Consider the following 21,145-nt stretch of genomic DNA (forward strand, 5'->3'; position numbering starts at 1 on the left):
CTAACGCTGGTTACTCTATCTTATCTATCTATATGTTCCATCTTTGTGTTGACATTGTAATATAGCATACTATGCCATATTTTGTCTTATTTGAATGTTTTTACTGCTGTAATTGTCTGTTGCTTATGTTTGACTTATTCTTGCTGTACACCGCCTTGAGTGAATTGCTTCAAAAAGGCAGTAAGTAAATCCTAATAAATCAATCAATCAATCCCCTGTGACCCATGCTTTTTTTTTTTTAATTTATGAGCTCTTGATTGGTTACAGAATTAACTTAGTTTGATTTATATTGTTTTTGGGAGTAGTAGCTTTGACATTTGTTTAAGTTCTAGAGTTGCACTACTCCATATAGCAGTGATTATATCGAAGAAAATGCAGCTTTTCCAATCTCCATCTTTTGGCAGAGTGGCATAAACACATAGGTCTAGACTGGTCTAGCAGGACTGTAGGAAAGGAAATTATCAGGTAAGCTGGTATCTATTGCCATTATAGCAAATAACTTTCTGCATTGACATAACTATTGTTTAGAAGTTTGAAGATAAACAATTGACAGTTGTAAAATATTGTTTTATTGGCATTAATAAAGTTGTGGCTTACTTTGATTCCAAATTCAGCAGTACATTTTTGTGGAGAAAGGGAGTTTACTGGAATGTGGATTGAGAGAGGCAGGTGTCTATGGATGCCTGTTATATTTTAACTAAAACAATAACGTGCGTGACCATAGATAATATTCATAGATATAGTGTTCTCCGAGGACAAGCAGGCTGCTTGTTCTCACGACTGGGTTGACGTCCGCGGCAGCCCCCACCAACCGGAAGAAGCTTCGCGGGACGGTCGGCACGCAGGCCACGCCCACCGCGCATGCGCGGCCGCCTTCCCGCCCGTGCGCGACCGCTCCCGCCAGTTACTTTTTTTCCGCGACTGGAGAGAGTTGTGCAATTGCCTCTCTCTCCGTTCAGCCGCCGGATTTTTCGACCGCGTTTACGCGGATCGTTGCTTTGACCCGTTCGGTTCCTCTTTCTTTCTTTGTATTGTTAAAAAAAAAAAAAAAAAAAAAAGATTTTCGCGCGTGTGGAGCACGCGCTCCCCTTTTCCCTCGCTTCCAGCGGGGACGCCTCGTTGCGGCCTAGTGGCCGCTCGGTCGGCTAGTTTTTTCATGGTGTGATTTTAGCCACCATTGCCGACTTTGACTTCGCCGACGCGATTTTTCCGTCGATGTCCTCGAAGGTCCCGAGTGGATTTAAAAAGTGTGGTCGCTGCGGCCGGCCGATCTCGCAGACCGACACCCACGCTTGGTGCCTCCAGTGCCTCGGGCCGGAGCACAATCTCAAGTCGTGCGCGCTGTGTCTCGGTCTCCGGAAACGGACTCAGGTTGCGAGGCAAGTTCTGCGGGACCGTCTTTTTGGAACTTGCGCCGGCCCCTCGACGTCGACCTCGACGGCATCGGTATCGAAGGCCGGATCTTCGGTACCGGTATCGATGCCCGAGACATCGGCACCGATGGCAGCGACCCCAGGAGAACAGGTCCCGTCGGCCCGCCGGTCCGCCGGTGAGAGTGGGGTTGAGAGGCCGCGTGGGCTGTCGGCCCCGGTCACTCCCTCAGCTCGTGAGCCACGGGACCGAACCCTGTCGGACCCGGTACCTCGAGACCGAGGGGGATCGACCTCCTCCTCCTCCATGCCCTCCGGCGCCGGTGACGTGCACCGGAAAAAAGATAAGAAGCGCCGTCACCGGGAGCCCTCGGTGCACCCTGAAGAGGAGTCGACGCCGAAGCGTCATCGCAGAGAGGAGAGATCTCCGTCGGTGGTGGAGGTACCGACGCGTCGGGGTTCCGGCACCTCGGTGCCGTCTCCTGGCCCCCAGCAGCTTCTGGCACCGACACCCTTACCAGCCCCACCGCCTTTCCCGGCAGCGGGCCTGGACGAGTGCCTCAGAGCCATCCTTCCGGGGATCCTGGAAGGGCTGATGCGCCAGGCTGTGCCGGCGTCGGGGGTGCTTGCGCCGGCGAGCTCTAGCCCGGCGCCGGGGCTGTCGACACCGCCGCCGCTTGCGGTGCCGGTCTCGACCGCCACGCAGGTGGAGTCCCCGTCGACGTCGATGGAGGGAGCTCCGTCCCCGCCGGCGCGGGAGTCCACCGCTCGACGACACCGAGGCCTCGGTGCCTCGACTTCGGGCCCGGTACCGGACTCAGCTACATGAGCTAATGTCCGATACCGAGGATGAGGACTCGTGGGGGGAAGAGGAAGACCCGAGATATTTCTCCTCAGAGGAGTCTACGGGCCTTCCCTCGGACCCCACGCCGTCACCGGAGAGGAAGCTCTCACCTCCTGAGAGTCTCTCCTTTGCCTCCTTTGTGCGGGATATGTCTATAAGCATTCCCTTTCCCGTGGTCTCTGTGGAAGAGCCGAGGGCCGAGATGCTCGAGGTCCTCGACTATCCATCACCACCTAGAGAGTCCTCCACGGTACCGCTGCACAATGTCCTGAAGGAGACGCTGCTTCGGAACTGGGTGCGACCACTAACTAACCCCACCATTCCCAAGAAAGCAGAGTCCCAGTACAGGATCCACTCTGACCCAGAGCTCATGCGGCCCCAGTTGCCCCATGACTCAGCGGTCGTGGATTCTGCTCTCAAGAGGGCACGGAGTTCGAGGGATACCGCCTCGGCGCCCCCGGGGCGGGAGTCTCGCACTCTGGACTCATTTGGGAGGAAGGCCTACCAATCCTCCATGCTCGTGACCCGCATCCAATCTTACCTGCTCTATATGAGCATCCACATGCGGACCAATGTGCAACAGCTGGCGGACCTGGTCGATAAGCTCCCGCCGGAGCAGTCCAGGCCATATCAGGAGGTGGTCAGGCAGCTGAAGGCGTGCAGAAAGTTCCTGTCCAGGGGGATTTTTGACACCTGTGACGTGGCATCTCGTGCTGCGGCCCAAGGTATAGTGATGCGCAGGCTCTCATGGCTGCGTGCCTCTGACCTGGACAACCGCACCCAGCAGAGACTGGCTGACGTCCCTTGCCTGGGGGATAATATTTTTGGCGAGAAGGTCGAGCAGATGGTTGACCAACTGCATCAGCGGGAAACCGCTCTCGACAAGCTCTCCCACCGGGCGCCTTCAGCACCCGCCCCCGCGGGCGGGCGTTTTTCCCCGGGCTCGGCAGGCTGCACCCTATTCTTTTGCGAAGCGTAGGTACAACCAGCCGGCCCGAAGGCCTCGTCAGGCACAGGGACAGCCCCAGCGCGCTCGTTCCCGTCAACAGCGTGCGCCTAAGCAGCCCCCTGCGCCTCCACAGCAAAAGCCGGGGACGGGCTTTTGACTGGATCCACGGGAACATAGCCGCCCTACAAGTGTCCGTACCGGACGACCTGCCGGTCGGAGGGAGGTTAAAATTCTTTCACCAAAGGTGGCCTCTCATAACCTCCGACCAGTGGGTTCTCCAAATAGTGCGGTGCGGATACGCCCAGAATTTGACCTCCCTGCCTCCAAATTGTCCTCCGGGAGCTCAGTCTTTCAGCTCCCATCACAAGCAGGTACTTGCAGAGGAACTCTCCGCCCTTCTCAGCGCCAATGCGGTCGAGCCTGTACCACCCGGGCAGGAAGGGCAGGGATTCTATTCCAGGTACTTCCTTGTGGAAAAGAAACAGGGGGGATGCGTCCCATCCTAGACCTGAGAGGCCTGAACAAATTCCTGGTCAAAGAAAAGTTCAGGATGCTTTCCTTGGGCACCCTTCTGCCAATGATTCAGAAAAACGATTGGCTATGTTCCCTGGATTTAAAGGACGCATACACTCACATCCCGATACTGCCAGCTCACAGACAGTATCTCAGATTCCGCCTGGGCGCACGGCACTTTCAGTATTGTGTGCTGCCATTTGGGCTCGCCTCTGCCCCACGAGTGTTTACCAAGTGCCTCGTGGTGGTAGCGGCCTACCTACGCAAGCTGGGAGTGCACGTGTTCCCATATCTCGACGATTGGCTGGTCAAGAACACCTCGGAGGCAGGAGCCCTCCGGTCCATGCAGGGCACTATTCAACTTCTGGAGCTGCTGGGGTTTGTGATAAATTACCCAAAGTCCCATCTCCAGCCAACTCAGTCTCTGGAATTCATAGGAGCGCTGCTGAATTCCCAGACGGCTCAGGCCTACCTTCCCGAAGCGAGGGCCACCAATCTCTTGGCCCTGGCTTCGCAGACCAGAGCGTCTCAGCAGATCACAGCTCGGCAGATGTTGAGACTTCTGGGTCATATGGCCTCCACAGTTCATGTGACTCCCATGGCTCGTCTTCACATGAGATCTGCTCAATGGACCCTAGCTTCCCAGTGGTTCCAAGCCACCGGGAATCTAGAGGATGTCATCCGCCTCTCCACCAGTTGCCGCACTTCACTGCTCTGGTGGACCATACGGACCAATTTGACCCTGGGACGTCCATTCCAAATTCCGCAGCCCACGAAAGTGCTGACGACGGATGCATCTCGCCTGGGGTGGGGAGCCCATGTCGATGGGCTTCACACCCAGGGTCTGTGGTCCCTCCAGGAAAAGGATCTGCAGATCAACCTCCTGGAGCTCCGAGCGATCTGGAACGCACTGAAGGCTTTCAGAGATCGGCTGTCCTGCCAAATTATCCAAATTCGGACAGACAATCAGGTTGCAATGTATTACGTCAACAAGCAGGGGGGCACCGGATCTCGCCCCCTGTGTCAGGAAGCCGTCGGTATGTGGCGTTGGGCGTGTCGGTTCGGCATGCTTCTCCAAGCCACGTACCTGGCAGGCGTAAACAACAGTCTGGCCGACAGACTGAGCAGAGTCATGCAACCGCACGAGTGGTCGCTCCATTCCAGAGTGGTACGCAAGATCTTCCGAGAGTGGGGCACCCCCTCGGTGGATCTTTTCGCCTCTCAGACCAACCACAAGCTGCCTCTGTTCTGTTCCAGACTTCAGACACACGGCAGGCTAGCGTCAGATGCCTTTCTCCTTCATTGGGGGACCGGCCTCCTGTATGCTTATCCTCCCATACCTTTGGTGGGGAAGACCTTACTGAAGCTCAAGCAAGACCGCGGCACCATGATTCTGATAGCGCCCTTTTGGCCCCGTCAGATCTGGTTCCCTCTTCTTCTGGAGTTGTCCTCCGAAGAACCGTGGAGATTGGAGTGTTTTCCGACTCTCATTTCGCAGAACGACGGAGCGTTGCTGCACCCCAACCTTCAATCCCTGGCTCTCACGGCCTGGATGTTGAGGGCGTAGACTTCGCTGCGTTGGGTCTGTCTGAGGGTGTCTCCCGGGTCTTGCTTGCCTCTAGGAAGGATTCCACTAAAAAGAGTTACTTTTTCAAGTGGAAGAGGTTTGTCGTTTGGTGTGAGAGCAAGGCCCTAGAACCTCGTTCTTGCCCTGCACAGAACCTGCTTGAATACCTTCTGCACTTATCAGAGTCTGGCCTCAAGACCAACTCAGTAAGGAATCACCTTAGTGCGATTAGTGCTTACCATTATCGTGTGGAAGGTAAAGCCATCTCTGGAGAGCCTTTAGTCGTTCGATTCATGAGAGGCTTGCTTTTGTCAAAGCCCCTATCAAGCCTCCTACTGTGTCATGGGATCTCAACGTCGTCCTCACCCAGCTGATGAAACCTCCTTTTGAGCCACTGAATACCTGCCATCTGAAGTACTTGACCTGGAAGGTCATTTTCTTGGTGGCAGTTACTTCAGCTCGTAGGGTCAGTGAGCTTCAAGCCCTGGTAGCTCATGCTCCATATACTAAATTTCATCACAACAGAGTAGTGCTCCGCACTCACCCAAAGTTCCTGCCGAAGGTGGTGTCGGAGTTCCATCTTAACCAGTCAATTGTCTTGCCAACATTCTTCCCCAGGCCGCATACCCGCCCTGCTGAACGTCAGTTGCACACATTGGACTGCAAGAGAGCATTGGCCTTCTACTTGGAGCGGATGCAGCCCAACAGACAGTCCGCCCAATTGTTTATTTCTTTCGACCCTAACAGGCTAGGGGTCGCTGTCGGGAAACGCACCATCTCCAATTGGCTAGCAGATTGCATTTCCTTCACTTACGCCCAGGCTGGGCTGGCTCTTGAGGGTCATGTCACGGCTCATAGTGTCAGAGCCATGGCAGCGTCGGTGGCCCACTTGAAGTCAGCCACTATTGAAGAGATCTGCAAGGCTGCGACGTGGTCATCCGTCCACACATTCACATCTCATTACTGCCTCCAGCAGGATACCCGACGCGACAGTCGGTTCGGGCAGTCGGTGTTGCAGAATCTGTTTGGGGTGTAAATCCAACTCCACCCTCCAGGACCCGAATTTATTCTGGTCAGGCTGCACTCTCAGTTAGTTGTTCTTCGTAGGTCAATTTCTGTTGTACCCTCGCCGTTGCGAGGTTCAATTGACCTGGGTTATTGTTTTGAGTGAGCCTGAGAGCTAGGGATACCCCAGTCGTGAGAACAAGCAGCCTGCTTGTCCTCGGAGAAAGGGTATGATACATACCTGTAGCAGTTGTTCTCCGAGGACAGCAGGCTGATTGTTCTCACCTACCCTCCCTCCTCCCCTTTGGAGTTGTGTGTTTCATATTTTATTGCTTGTCATTCAACTGGCGGGAGCGGTCGCGCACAGGGCGGGAAGGCGGCCGCGCATGCGCGGTGGGCGTGGCCTGCGTGCCGACCGTCCCGCGAAGCTTCTTCCGGTTGGTGGGGGCTGCCGCGGACGTCAACCCAGTCGTGAGAACAATCAGCCTGCTGTCCTCGGAGAACAACTGCTACAGGTATGTATCATACCCTTTATTTCACGCTAATAATTGTGATTCTTTAAACGTAACTAAGGGGCCCTTTTACTGAACTGTGTTAGGTGCTCATGCATGTCTAATGCAGCAAAAAATGGAGTACTACGGGACATTCTTGGGTGTCCTGTGGTAAATTTGAAATCTGTGCCCAAGATGGTTTGGGATATAAATATTATTTTAAAATAAACAAATAAAGGCATTTTTAATGGCTGCAGTAAAAATGGTCTTAGTGTGTGGGAAAGACCCATGTAAGGGTGTGCTAAGGCCACTTTTTACCACAGTTTCGTAAAAGGACCCCTAATAGAATTAGTTCTATCAGGAGACCTCAATGCATGATATATAGTATTTTCTTTTTGTAGAATTCAAAAAAGTGGTTCAGTAGACTCTGTGCACAAATTACAAATAACCTGGGATAATCCGAAAGAATTAGAGGCTTATATTCAGAAACTGCAAGGTGCTGCTGAGCGACTTACCACTGAAAATAGGAAACTAAGAAAATGTCATACAAACTTCTGTGAAAGGTACTATATATATAATTTTATAAACAATTTGGATAAAAGTAGGGACATTTGATTTTCTAATGAAATCATAAAGCCATGATGGTGTTAATAAATGAAAAGAGCTATTTTAAATTGAAAAGCATTTTTGAACACTAGTTCTTCAGTGTTGCTGTAGAATTGGTTGAGTCTTTTTAGCTACCTGAGTGGTTCATTTGTGAAATTTTTGCCTATTTTGGGGGCCTGTTTACTATTCCTCCCTTTTTACTAAGCCATGCTAGTGGGCGCTGTTCGCTAATGCTAACAGTCCATTCACTTTGGGCTGTCAGCATTACTGTGCGGCAGCTGTTAGTGCTGCTTAGTAAATGGGGGTATGTGTGGAGTAAGGCAGGAGTGAGTGAGGCTTGCCCTCCCCATTCCTACTAGACATTATAGATTTTCAGCTAGACTTGGGGGGGGGGGGGGGGGGGGGGGGCTGTAGTACAACATATAAGCATGTGATTGCTTGCCCATGAATAGAAGATGCTTTTGCAGCATTATACGTTTTGAGATGTGTTCATAGTTTTATTGAGCCAAATGATCTTGATACATTAGTTCATGCATTTGTGATGACTACAACTTAAATACTACAGTAGTCTGAATTGTGGACTACTGCAGTGGCAGTGGCGTTCCTAAGGGGGGGGGGGCGGTGGGTGCGGTCTGCCCTGGATGCACGCCGCTGGGGGCTGCCGCGCGCCTCCTGTCCTTCGTTCGTTCCATGCTCCCTCTGCCCAGGAACAGGTTACTTCCTGTTCCGGGGCAGAGGGAGCATGGAACGAACGAAGGACAGGCATGCGCGCACCCTCCCCCCCCCCCCCCCCCACCCCCCCAGCGGCGTGCACCCGGGGGTGGGGGGGGGGGTTGTCCTTTCGCCAGGGGGGGGGGTGGGTCGCTGCACTCGGGGGTGGCGGACATCGGCGATCTGCCCCGGGTGTCAGCCCCCCTAGGAAACGCCACTGCAATGACAACTACAAAGGTTATATTTATTGCAAAATAGAGCAGCTTAAATGATTCTGTGGGAGAAATAAAAAAAGAGCAATCACATAACTACCTTATTGTTAACTTAGCACTGGTTGGTAGTGCATTACAGAATTCACTATAAATCAGTGGTTCCCAGACTGTAGGTTGGGACCCTACATAGGGTCACAATTATCAATAGATAGGTTTCACAGGAACAGGGCTGCATCTTCTTCCCTCTAGAATCTCTACTGTAACTTATATCCAGTAGTGGCAGTAAGCATGGAATTCACAGACATTGCCCCTTCTTCCAGTGTGGGCTTTCCTGTTAGATGGAAACCTATGTAAACTGTTGGGGTTTGTGTGCTCACACTGACACACAAAGCCCTATGCTGATGCTGCTATTGCAACCACTGCTTCTGCTGCCTTTAGTCTTTGGATAAGGTGGGGAGAGGAGGAAGCAGATGATAGAGGGGAGGGAAATGGGTGTGTACTATTTTGTTTTCCTCATCATCTGGGGTCATGTGGAGTTTAAGTGCTTAAAATGGGATCCTGTTAGATAAAACTTTGTGAAAGGTGTAAATATAGGGGGAGGGGGGTCAGGTTGTTTAAAGGAAAAACTGTTACCTTATGTTTCAATAAGAGCACTGTAGTTCTCTCAGTAGGCTCTTTTACAAGTACCAAACAAGGTGAGGTTACAGTATATCTGCTAGTGTCTTTATATTTAGTTGGCCATGCTTCTATATCGTGTGTTTTGCTTTTGTGGGCCATTCTTTGTGGACTTTTGCTCCTCTGGAATGCTGGCTACAGAACTATCTGATTTTTAGAGAGAGAGTTAAATTTTGGTCAAGCTTTCATTCTGGTTGAGATCTAACACAAATGGGGATATTAAGCTTTTCATTTTGGTTGAGAGTTCTAACACAAATGAGGATAGGAAGATTTATGTGAGGGTGTGGTACTGTAAGGATGAAGGAGGGGGTGGGAGACTGATACATTTGTATAGATGTAAATTACTTTTGTTGTACTTTGCTTCAAATGTTTTGAGGAGGTGGGTAATCAAATGTAATAAATAAGTGTTTCACATGTGCTGTTGGTTTTCAAAAAGTTTCCAGAAATTGTCTGAAGCTATACAAATTTTTTTCAAGAACAAGCAGGCATAATAGTCTCACATATGGGTGACCTGATCCATGGAGTCTTTTGTGGACACTGCCAACCACACTGTCACTTTAAATCTTTGAAGCAGTGTCCCCACCGTGCACGCATAGGTTTCCTTCCCATGTGAGGGTGGGATCAGCAGTCTTTTGTTTTCCACAAAGCAGAGAGGTTATGTTTTTAATCTTTTCTCAATGTGAAATCCTGTGCCTTTTTGTGTCCTCTTTTTGGGATAGATTTCTTTTGCCATCTTTTTTCTCTCATAATTTTAGTTAAATCATTTGTGTTATAACTTTTTTTGATTTTTTTTCCATTTTATGGCTCAAGATGCTTGTGAGCCCTTTTTCCTACTATTTCAGACAAAGAACCCCACAACTGGTGTGTTCAGTGCTAGGTCCAGAACACAGAGACATTCATTGTAACCTCTGCCAGCATATGTAGGTGAGGTCTCTTAAAGCCCACAGCTTCCAATGTCAAAAACTTTTTTGGTTTTGCATCGATATCGGCATCTGTATTGAACATGGCAGGAGACTTGGTACTTGACTCGGAAACTGCATTGGCATTAACAGGTGCACCTATGGACTCGATGCTGTAAGCAGGTCAGGACTCTACATTCTTGTCATCAGTGTTACGTGCATCGAGGAACCTGCAGTGCAAAAAGCCTAAGAAGCATTGTCAACATTCTTCCGCCCAGGCACTCAGCCCATACCTCTCCTTCATTGATGTCCTTAATGCACAGGAAGCATCCATGGCCCAGTGACAACTCTTCTCTCCAGCTCACATCACATTGAGAGCTGAATAATATTATTTGGTCCCAGGCCTGACTTTGGTTCATGATCCAAATCATAGAAACACAGGCCTGTGTCTCTGACTTGAACTCCAGTGTTGAAACACTGCAGAGCAAGAAGAAACACACAAGGGTGGGGGTCTAACTTGCAGAGTTGCATGAATGTGGCAATATGGTGGTAACAGCTGTTCAGAAATACAGAACTCATGATCTGTTGTGACACTCTCATGTAGCAGAATGAGGAAGGGGCTTGAGTGGGAAAGAACAGAGTAACATCATTTAGCAACAGTGTGGTTACAGATGTTCGTGAAAAACAACAAAGATGGCTGCACAGGAAAATGACTTAGATTTCCAGTAAATATTAACTTATTACCATAGCCAATCAGTGTTAACTATGACATTAACATAGATCCAATAAGGTGTGCTTACTGTCATATTACCCGTATCCTGAATGGAATATAAAAATGAGTGTACTTCCTACTTCAAACCAGAGAGACAGCCACAGAGCTTCTCTCTCCCTATGAGAAACCAAATCAATTATATCAGAATTGGCAAAGTAACCCAGTTGCTTTCTCATAGGTAGCTTTGAGTCTTTTATTTCTACTAATTGGCTTTTGAGTAGTAAAACAAAACATTAAAGACTCAGACCCAGAAAACCTATGTGTAGCTGTGGTTATACTCCCATAACCTATTGATTGTACATGTTACTTGCATAGTCTTTGGGGTCTCAGATACAGGGGTTATTTTATGGAGAATTCAGGAACAGTGATATCTGCTTGATTCGCTGTCTGACCACTCCCCATATGAGAAATCTGCTTTGATTGCTGTTACAATTAATCATGTAGAAAACTATTTGGTGAGCATTGTACTACTAGATGTGCTCCTAATAAACTTGAGGGCTGATTTCTTATATATATATTTCTGTATTTTCAGTTTATCTCCTACCTTGCTCAGAGTAAGTGCACAGCTCTTGAGATTGTAGGAGTTTAGATAAACGAGGTACTTGACCCAAAGTGCAGCCTTGGATGCTCTCTGTTCTCCCTTAGATAGCAGTGACTATTTCGCTGCACTAGGAGGAATAGATATCACCCCAAACTATTTAGTCATTTGGGGCACTAATTACTGAAATGGAAGGCATAACAAACCTTCCACTAGAAAAATCTTTACACCAGTTTAGCTCTGAAAATTTCACGTTTAAATCCTAACACCTGTTCATCATAGGTTAATTTGAATAGTAAATGTGACAACAATTGGTTTGGGTTAGATATGAAAATCACCATGTGTCATATGCATACAACAGAATTTGATATTTCTCCCCCTATATTTCGATAGGGCTAATATGTATAAAATTTCTAATCTTCATTGTCAAATTCTCAATTGCAATAGCAAACGAAAGAGGGGACAGAGGGCACCCCTGTCTAGTTCCTCTTGATAATGGAAATTTTGCAGATCAGTGTCATTGTCCATAATTGCACTCTTAGGAGCAGTATATAGGGACCGAACCCAGTTAACAAATTTCCGCCCCCTCCCATCCCATGTGCTCCATCACTTCAAACAGATAAGGCCATTTAACAAAGTTGAAGGCATTCTCTGCATCTATTACAATGCAAAGCACTTTGGCCTGCCTTTGATTAATGATGACAGTCTGATCCAAGGCTCTCCTAACACTATCCTTCTTTGTATTAGCTTAGGAAGGATGGAATTCAGCCTATTAGCCAAGACTTTTGCATATATTTTAATTTCATTGTGAAGCAGGATTATAGGCCTGTAACTAGCACACAGAGATGGGGTCTTTCCTTGGCTTTGGTAGCACTTCTACATTTGCTTATACATAGAAGGTGGTAATGTAGGCCTTTTGTAACCTCATTAAATAGTTTATCCATTAAGTTTATAGTGTCCTGCCTTAAGATCTTATAGTATTCAGTGGGGAGCCTATCCTTGGAGCTTTTTTTCCCTTTGAAGATCCTTGATCACTGTGTCTACCTCCTGTGCTGTAATGGGTACATTTAAAAGCTAACAACTAATTATTGTTGTTAATTTGCACTTATTAAAATTTGCAGGCACAACTGGATTCACACTATTCTATAAGGCACGGTGTCTAACTTCATGGCATGTATTTCAAAAGGGGTTCTGACCATAGATGGTTGAGGGCATTTTAAAAGTCGCATGCATAATTGCAGAATACTGCCTAACTGCCCCTAATGTGGGCACTGGCATTTTACCAGGTTTCAGCAGGTGTAAGTCCGGTACCGAAACGTTAGGGGCGGGATCTGCACTAAACACTATTCTAGATAAGGCACACACTCTTTATAGAACAGCGTTTAGTTCTGAAAATATTTTTTTTTGGCGCCTAAAGTTTTTATGTTATTTTGTTGAATTCCCTCCTTTATGTATAGTAATCTATAATGCTGAAAACCTTAATTGCTGTGTTTTGGAAGCCTAAACTATTTTTTTTTGTGATATGAGAGCAAATTCAGGAAACAGCTGATAGGGCACATATAGAAAATAATCCAGTTATTTAATTGGCTATTGAGAGATAATTTTGAGGTCAGCAGATGGCAGATTGTTCTCAGCAGTAAAACTGTGAAAGAAAATACAAGCGAGTAAAACTAGAAGTTAGGTTAGAGATGATGTTAATACCTAATGATGGTTTCCATGACATCTATGACAAAGGTATATGTTTGGTCATAATACTCTCATGCTACATACTGTGTGCTTGCTCTGAGATTAATTCATTGCTGAGTTAACTAATTACGTGTCAGGTTCTCAGGTCCTCAGGTTCAGAGCCCGCGGGGACAGGCTCTGGAGCTAAAGTGAGCCCTTGGGCTGCTGACGAGGAGTGACAGCGGCAGGCAAAAACCTACCAACCAACACTGGGCTAGCACCCCGGCACAGGCAAGGACTGCAGGCACCGCCTAGCGAGCCAGAACACATGGACTGGAACCCCCTGGACTGGAACCCCCTGGACTTGGAACACACTGGACTGGAACACACCGGACTGGAACACACTGGACTGGAGTACACCGGACTGGTTCGTATTGGACTGGAACACACCGGACTGGAGCACCCGGACCGGAGTACACCGGACTGGTCCATCCTGGACTGGAACGACTGGAACACACTGGACCGGAACACACTGGACTGGAGTACACCAGACTGGTTCGTACTGGATTGGAGCACACAGGACCGGAACACTCTGGACTGGAGTACACCGGTACACCGGACTGGTCCGCAAAGCTTCACCTGCACTTAGCCACTGACCCCCCCCCAGGTTGAGCTCCTGAGTTCGAGTGGCCGGCAGGACTTACTGGATACAGGATAACGCCAGTACCAGATACTAGAACAAGCCTGAAACAGAAGTGCTCCTAGGTACTGAACTAACAGGGGTGCTCCCAACAGAAACCAGCAAAAGTGCTCCTAAGCACTGAACTAACAAAGGGACTTCCTAAGCCCTATACTAACAGAAGTGCTCCTAATCCCTAAAAACCAACAAAACAGAAGAACCACAAGACACTAAACGAACAGGCACTAAACTACAGGAGAATACCTAAGCACTAAACTAACAGAATGCTCCTAAACACAGTGCACTGTGCACTGAACTACAGCAGTGCCCCACAGCACTAAACTAACCAAGGGGAAATAGTGGAGCCACAGGGAGAAAGCAGGGAACCTAAACACAACTAACACAGGTGCTACTAAGCACCAAGCTACAGCAGGGCTCTACAACACTAAACTAACCAAGGTGCTCCTAAGCACCAAACTACCAGAAGTGCTTCCAAAGCACCAGACACAGAAGTGCTTCCAAAGCACCAAAAAGGAAAGCAGGGAAGCTAAACAGAAGTCAGAAGTGCACACTGCACTAACACTAACCTGGACCTAAAACAAGACGCAAACGTTGCAAAGGCCCTGAAGGGAAGAAGAACACCAGTTCCTTATCAAGTCCCTGCCTGATGAAGTCACCACTACCAGACACAGGCAGACAGCATACTGAAACAGAGCTAGAGCTAACTCAGGAAACACACACAGGTGCAGTATAGTGAAGCAATTAGTCATGCTGCTGGAAGCAGTCAGCACAGAGCCGAGCTAGCTCAGAAAGGACAGACAGAAGAAACAGCAGCCAGCACAAAAGCTGACCCCCAGAAGTAAGGTACGTCTGGGGGGGGGGGGGGGGTCACGGCCACGGCCACAATCATGACAATACGAAGCAGTTATTTATTGCAAGAAGGGAATATTTTAACTTGGATAATTTTCCTCTTCTATCTGGGATGATTTAACCAACAGACATGAGCAGTCAGTGGTATAATTTCTATCCAAATAGCCTTAGCAATGTATGGGGTCCCAGGGAAGGTGGGGACACATTTATTGTTGCTGCTGTATCTTCTCTGGTAGATCCTTCTGCTCATTGGTCTGTTTTGATAATTTGCTTGGGGGTCTTTAATTTGAACTTCTACTACTGTGAGCAGTAATTAACATCCCAAGATGTTTTCACTTCCTGTAGGTTGTAGCTCTTATGAATGTTGATCTGCTTAGACAACAGCAGCGCTGGAAGGATGGTCTTCTGGAACTTAGGAGTGTGTTCTCTAATCTTGAATCTCAGGTATGGTCTGATCCTTGTATTTTTGTACTCACTTTTTCAAACATTTAAAATAAAATCAGAGTGGAAAATATTTTAATATATGCAGGGTACGGTATCTGTCTCTATTGCGCTCACAGTCTTAAGTTTGTTTTTTTTTGGTACCTGGGGCAATGGAGGGTTAAGTGACTTACCCAGAGTCACAAGGAGCTGCAGTGGGAATTGAACCCAATTCCCCAGGTTCTTAACACCTGCCACTAACGTTTGGGCTGTTACTTCTCTGTATCTACCATGTCAGAAGGACTTGAGTTTCACTGTAAAACATAATAAGAGTATAAAATGCACCATACTGGGTCAGTATCCAGCAAGATCCCAAGGAATATATCCATTCCTTATTCATACCCACAAATGAATTGTGGCTTTCCCAAGACTATATCAGTCATTTGACATTTCTTTCAGGAACCTGTTTAAACTTGTAAATCCAGCCATACGAACTACCTTAACCACATCTTCTGACACCAGTTCCACAGCTTAATTGTACACTGAGTGAAAACAGTACTTTTCCAATTTATTTTAAATGTGTGTTCTGCTAGTTTTACAGAGTAGTCCCTTCACCTTTGTACTATTGGAATGGTAAAAAAACATTTCCTGTTTGCCTGTTCTACTTGAAAGTCTAGACTATTTTGTCTAGATCATGGAAACAAACTCCTACTTTCATTCATTTTGAATTATATATTTAGACAGCAAAAATCTGAAAAATGTACAGGAATGTGAAGACTTCACAAGGCATTGTAGCCTTTACCTAACTATTCAACCATGCTGTCAGTCTTTTGAGGTCATTGCCAACCTTTCTAATGCATGGACTATATTTGGAGGGTCATTTTTGATCGGATGTCCAAATCCAGTTTAGATGTTGTACTGAAAACGTCCAAAAATGAAGTGGGGAAAGTAGCGATTTTTGAACCAGAAAAAGGTCCATCTTTTTGTTTGAAAATGACCATATTGCTAGATGTTTTATGCTCAGTGTGTCTTATCTTTTTGGACCATTTTCAAAAAAAATGTTCAAGGGAAGAGTAGAGAGGTACTGAGGGAGCTGCAGAGTGAATGCACTTGTAAGTCAATAAGAGGAGTTTGAACTGTATGCGGAACGGATAGGGAGCCAAATAAATGACTTGAGGAGAAGCTAATATGAGCATAGTGACTCTAGCGGAATATAAGTTGTGCAGCAGAATTTTGAACATATTGAAGAGGAGAGAGAGTGGGAGACCTGTGAGGAGCAAGTTTGCAGTAGCCTAAGCGAGAGGTGGTAAGAGTGTGGATAAGGGTTCGAGTAGTGTGCTCAGAAAGGAAAGGACAAATTTTGATGATATTAGAGAAAGAAATGACAGGTTGTAGCAGTCTGTTGGATATGTGCAGAGAAGGCGAGAGAGGAGTTGAAGATAACCCCAAAGTTATGAGCTGATGAGACAGGGAGATAGAGCATGGGGGAAGAGGAGAGGTTGGTTTAGGGGGAAAGATAAAAAGCTCAGTCTTGGTCATGTTTAGTTACAGATGACAGTGAGACATCCAGGCAGCAATTTCAGGACAGGCAGGCTGATACTTTGGCTGGATTCCTGCTGAAATTTCTGGTGTGGAGAGGTAGATCTGGGAGACATCAGCATAAAGGTGACACTGAAAACCATGGTATGAGAATCAGTACCAAGGGACGAAGTATAGATGGAGAAAGAAGTGGTCCTAGGACAGATCCCTGACGTACACCAACTGATAGTGGGATAGAAGTGGAGGAGGTTCCATCAGAGTATACACTAAAAGTACGATGGGAGAGATAAGAAGAAAACCAGAAAAGACAGAGCCCTGAAATCCAAGTGAGGACAGCGTATCAAGGAGTAGCTGTTGATCAACAGTATCAAAAAGCAGCAGATAGATCAAGAAGGATGAGGATAGACCTTTGGATCTGGCCAGGAGCAGTCTATTGGAGACTTTAGCAAGCGCTGTTTCAGTTGAGTGAAGAGGGTGGAAAGCCAGATTGAAGTGGATCAAGACTAGTTTGAGATGAAGAAAGTCAGAGACGACAGCTGTGAACACCACATTCAAGTATTTTGGATAGGAAAGGGAGGAGGGAGATGGGTGCGATAGTTGGAAGGACAGGTAGGATAAAATGAAGGGTTTTTTGAGGCATGGTGTGACTACGGCATGTTTGAAGGCATCAGGAGCAGTCGCTGTGGAAAGTGAAAGATTGAGGATATGTTAGTTAAAAGGGATGTCAGTAAGAAAGAGATTCTAAGATGGGTGGGAATAGGATCAGAGGAACAGGTAGTTTTGAGGAGGAAAGAAATGTTCAGTTTCCTCTTCAGTGATTTCAGAAAAGGAAGAAAAGGAGGCAGGGGTTGGAGGAGGGTTGAGAGAATGGACTAAGGGAGGAGAGGTGGCGGTGACTTGGTTGAGAATTCAAGTTTAATCTTGTGAACTTTATGAAAGTACTCAGCCAGAGTCAGGGGGAGAAAGTGAAAGGGGGAGTTGGAGGTGAAGGCACTGTACACCATTATACCAGTACAATAGTCCTTATAGCTGTAGGTGTCACCTATATGCAGTGGTATGCTGGTAAATGTTTAACAGGCTCTCTCCCCGGTCCCCCTCTGTGCCCCCCCCCCCCAAATTGCAGAGCTGGCTATAGCCGGGGAGAGAGCCTGGGGGAAGGTGGCAATGCATTACTCCAGGAAAAAAAATTAAATGATCCCAGGTTCCAGTCTAATTCATGTTTAATGTGCGATAAAATGCCATAAATAATATAACTTTTAATGCTGAGTACCTGATTCGCAAGTTAACATATTCCGAACACTAATAATGAAAATAAATGATTTTTTCTATCTTTGTTGTCTGGTGACTGTTTTTCTGATCATGGCTAGCTAGTATCCGATTCTGCTGCTATCTGTCCTCTTAGCACCGTTTCCAGGGCTTCCTTCCATTTATTCTTTCCTTTCCTCCTTTCTTCTTCATTTCTGGTCCTCTGCAGACTTGACTGTCCAGTGGATCCAGCTTCTGCCTATTTTCTTCATCCATGTGCAGCTTTCTCCTCTCTTCCTTTTCCCTCATCTCATCTCCTTCCTCACTTTTCCCTCCCCTCCATCCATGTCCAGCTTTTCTCCTCTCTTCCTTTTCCCTCATCTCATCTCCTTCCTCTCTCTTCCCTCCCCTCCATCCATGGCCAGCATTTCTTTCTCTCTCCCTCCTCTCCCCCTGGCCCTCCATCCTTCCATGTCCATCGACCCTCCTCTCCCCCTGCCCTCCATCCTTCCATGTCCAGCATTTCTTCTCTCTCCCTGCCCTCCATCCACCCATGTCCAGCGACCCTTCTCTCTCCCTGCCCTCCATCCACCCATGTCCAGCGACCTTCTCTCCCCCGGCCCTGCATGCACCCATGTCCAGCAACACCTCCTCCCCTGCCCTCCATCCACCATGTCCAGCAACCCCTCCTCTCCTCTCCCTTGCCCTGCCCTCTATGCACCATACCCAGCGACCCTCCTCTTCCTTACCCTGCATGCACCCATACCGAGCGACCCTTCTCCTCATCTCCATCCACCCATGGCCCAGCGACTCCCTTCTCTCCCCCTGCCACCCCTCCCGAGTTATTCAGCGAATTCTCCTCCCTCCGGATCCGGTCCCTACCGACCTGACTCTGAGTCACCTTGCCTTGTCCCCCGCTGCCGGATCGTGCTTCAAAATGGCCGCCGAGACTTACAAGGGCGGCCTCCAAGACTTCAGCAGAAGTCTCGGTGGCCATTTTTAAAGAGCAAATCGGCAGTGGGGAGGGTCAGCGCCGGCAGTGGGCAGGCAAGACGGCCTGCCCCGAAGAATTCGACGGCCAAGGCAGGGTGACTTAGAGTCAGGTCGCGTGAGGGACCGATCCGGAGGGAGGAGAGCCGGCTTGCGCTTATTAACAACCGGCTCGCAAGTCGGAACAAAATTTAACAACCGGCTCTTGTGAGCCGGTGCGAGCCGGCTCCAGCACACCACTGCCTATATGTGGGTACATTAGGTTTTTGGTGGGTTTTGGAGGGCTCACATTTCCACCACAAGTGTAACAGTTAGAGTAGGATATGGGACTGTGTTCTTTTCTTTACAGTACGCTGCACCAACCACTAGGCTGTCTCCAGGGACCTGCTTGCTGCTCTTACAGGTCTGGCCATAACAACTGAAGTTGTCATAGAGGTTGGTATGTACTGTTTCTTGAATCCTGAAAAAAAACACACCCTGCTGAATCACTGGATGATTATTCTCAATGTCACTATTACACCCATTTCATCTTTTTGTTACTTAGGTGTGATTATTGATACTAAACTCTCTTTTAGTCTTCAAGTTTCAGATGCTATTAAAAAGGGGTTCTTCTGGCTATGACTTATTTTGTTATGTATGGAAAATTTCCCCCGTTACAATCAACTTTGCTAAACTTTTGTAGCATAACACTTCAGATGTCTTGTAATGTAGTTCTAAAATATTGACACGTATGGAGAAAAGTTCAGGGCTCCTTTTACTAAGCGGCGGTAAGCCCAACGTGGGCTTACCACTTGTTATATAAGAAGTACCATTGGACTGCCACGGTACTTTCACCCCTAGCACCCTGTCATTTCTGGCGCTACAAAAATGTATTTATTTTTGTAGCGCTGGAGTGTACCCAGTGGTAGTAGGGCAGTGCTGCTGCCCGGTTACCTCTGGGTTAATGCAGGAGCCTTACCGTCACCTCAGTGGGTGGCAGTAAGGGCTCATCCCCCGAAATGGCCACTCGGCAAGTGCTTTACTTGCCATCTGGCCATTTCCTGTCAGAAAGCGAGACTTCCCTTTTACCAGCTGCGGTAAAAAATGAGCCTTGGCGCGCGTGTAAAACATGCATTGACGCCAGCGCTGGCCCCCTTTTGCTGCAGCTTGGTAAAAGGGGCCCTCAATGTCCAATAACATTCCTGTGATCAAAGCTTTTCTTTACTGTGGTGTTTTAAAAATATTATTTGGTGATAACATTTTACATTTGGAAATATGTAACTTTTTTTGTAAATGACAAAAATTGTTTATATATATTTAATTTTGGTAATAAGTGAATGCTTTTAAATTTTAGGGATTCCGAGCCAGTGATATGAAAGCATGGAGACAGCACTGGAATCATCAGCTTTACAAAGCACTTGAACATCAATATCAAATGGGCTTAGAAGCACTTAATGAAAATCTACCAGAAATAAATGTTGATATAATTTTCAAGTAAGGGACTTTTTCAGCATTTGTAAAACATCCTTCCAGGGGCGTAGCCATGGGTGGGCCTTGGGTTTAGGCCCACCCAGCAGTGGAGCACCTTCATTAGAACGGCAGCGGATGGAGCAGGCTGAGCTCCCAATCCTGCATCTGCCTCCCTCTCTCTCACGGCAGAGCTTCCCAGATGCTGCCTACCTACCGCTGCCACGATCCTGCATCTACTTCCCTCTGTCTCAGTAGCAGCAGACCAGCGGTAGCGATTCATGCTGCCTCCTGATTCGTTCTAACCCGGAAGCAACTCCTCTGCCGCGATCTGCCCCCATTATTACAACTTCCTGTTTCTGCTGGGGCAGGACGCGGGTGCGTGGCAGAGGAGACGCTTCTGGGTTAGAATGAAGCAGGAGGCAGCATGAATCACTACCGCTGGTCCGCTGCTGCTGAGACAAAGGGAGGTAGATGCAGGATCGTGGCGGCGGTAGGTAGGCCGCGTCTGGGAAGCGCCGTGAGAGAGAGGGAGGCAGATGCAGGATCGGAGCTCAGCCTGCTTCCTCCAATACCGGGGCTGTTAAGGGTGGTGCCCCATTGAAGAGAGGGAGAGTTGGGGGAGGTCTCCTTTCAAAAAGATAGATGCATGGGGAGGCATGAGGTGGAGAGGGGCAAGAGAGAGAGAATTGTGGGACATAGGGTAGAGAGGGTAAGATAGGAAAAAATCTTGCATGGGGAGGGGAGAGGGAGAAATGTTAGACATAGGGATAGTGGGAAGGGAGAGATGGTAAATGTTGGACAGGGGGTGGTGAGGAGGGGAAGATAGATGGTGAAAAATTGGACATGATGGTGGAGGGCAGGAAGAGATGTAGGGGGAAGCGAGAGATGTTGGATGGGGCACAAGGGAGGGGAGAGGCAGAAATGTTGGACATGGCAGTGGAACGGAGGAAGAGAGAAAATGCTGCATGGGGGGAGGGGGGAAGAGAAGTGTTGGACCCCTGGCACAAGAGAGGGAGAAATGCTAGAAAGTGGGAGAGAGGACTGACCCATTTCTTTACCGTTAGCCCTCCACCCTACTTATTGCTTTCCATTTATTGTATTCGCCTGTTTTTTATCTAACTGTTGTAAGCCACATT

At 47.9% G+C, this 21,145-nt stretch overlaps 1 protein-coding gene across 1 annotated transcript in view; it reads left to right on the top strand.

Annotated features, from left to right (window-relative positions):
- Positions 1 to 21,145, top strand: part of DYNC2H1 (dynein cytoplasmic 2 heavy chain 1) — a 1,078,189-nt gene that overhangs the window by 113,263 nt on the left and 943,781 nt on the right. The window contains 4 exon segments of the mRNA XM_030202388.1: positions 7,161 to 7,302; positions 11,147 to 11,168; positions 14,712 to 14,810; positions 19,894 to 20,033. Coding sequence (XP_030058248.1) covers positions 7,161 to 7,302; positions 11,147 to 11,168; positions 14,712 to 14,810; positions 19,894 to 20,033 — 403 coding nt within the window.

The sequence above is a fragment of the Microcaecilia unicolor genome, chromosome 4 (genome assembly GCF_901765095.1).
Source record: "Microcaecilia unicolor chromosome 4, aMicUni1.1, whole genome shotgun sequence".
NCBI classification, from domain to species: domain Eukaryota; kingdom Metazoa; phylum Chordata; class Amphibia; order Gymnophiona; family Siphonopidae; genus Microcaecilia; species Microcaecilia unicolor.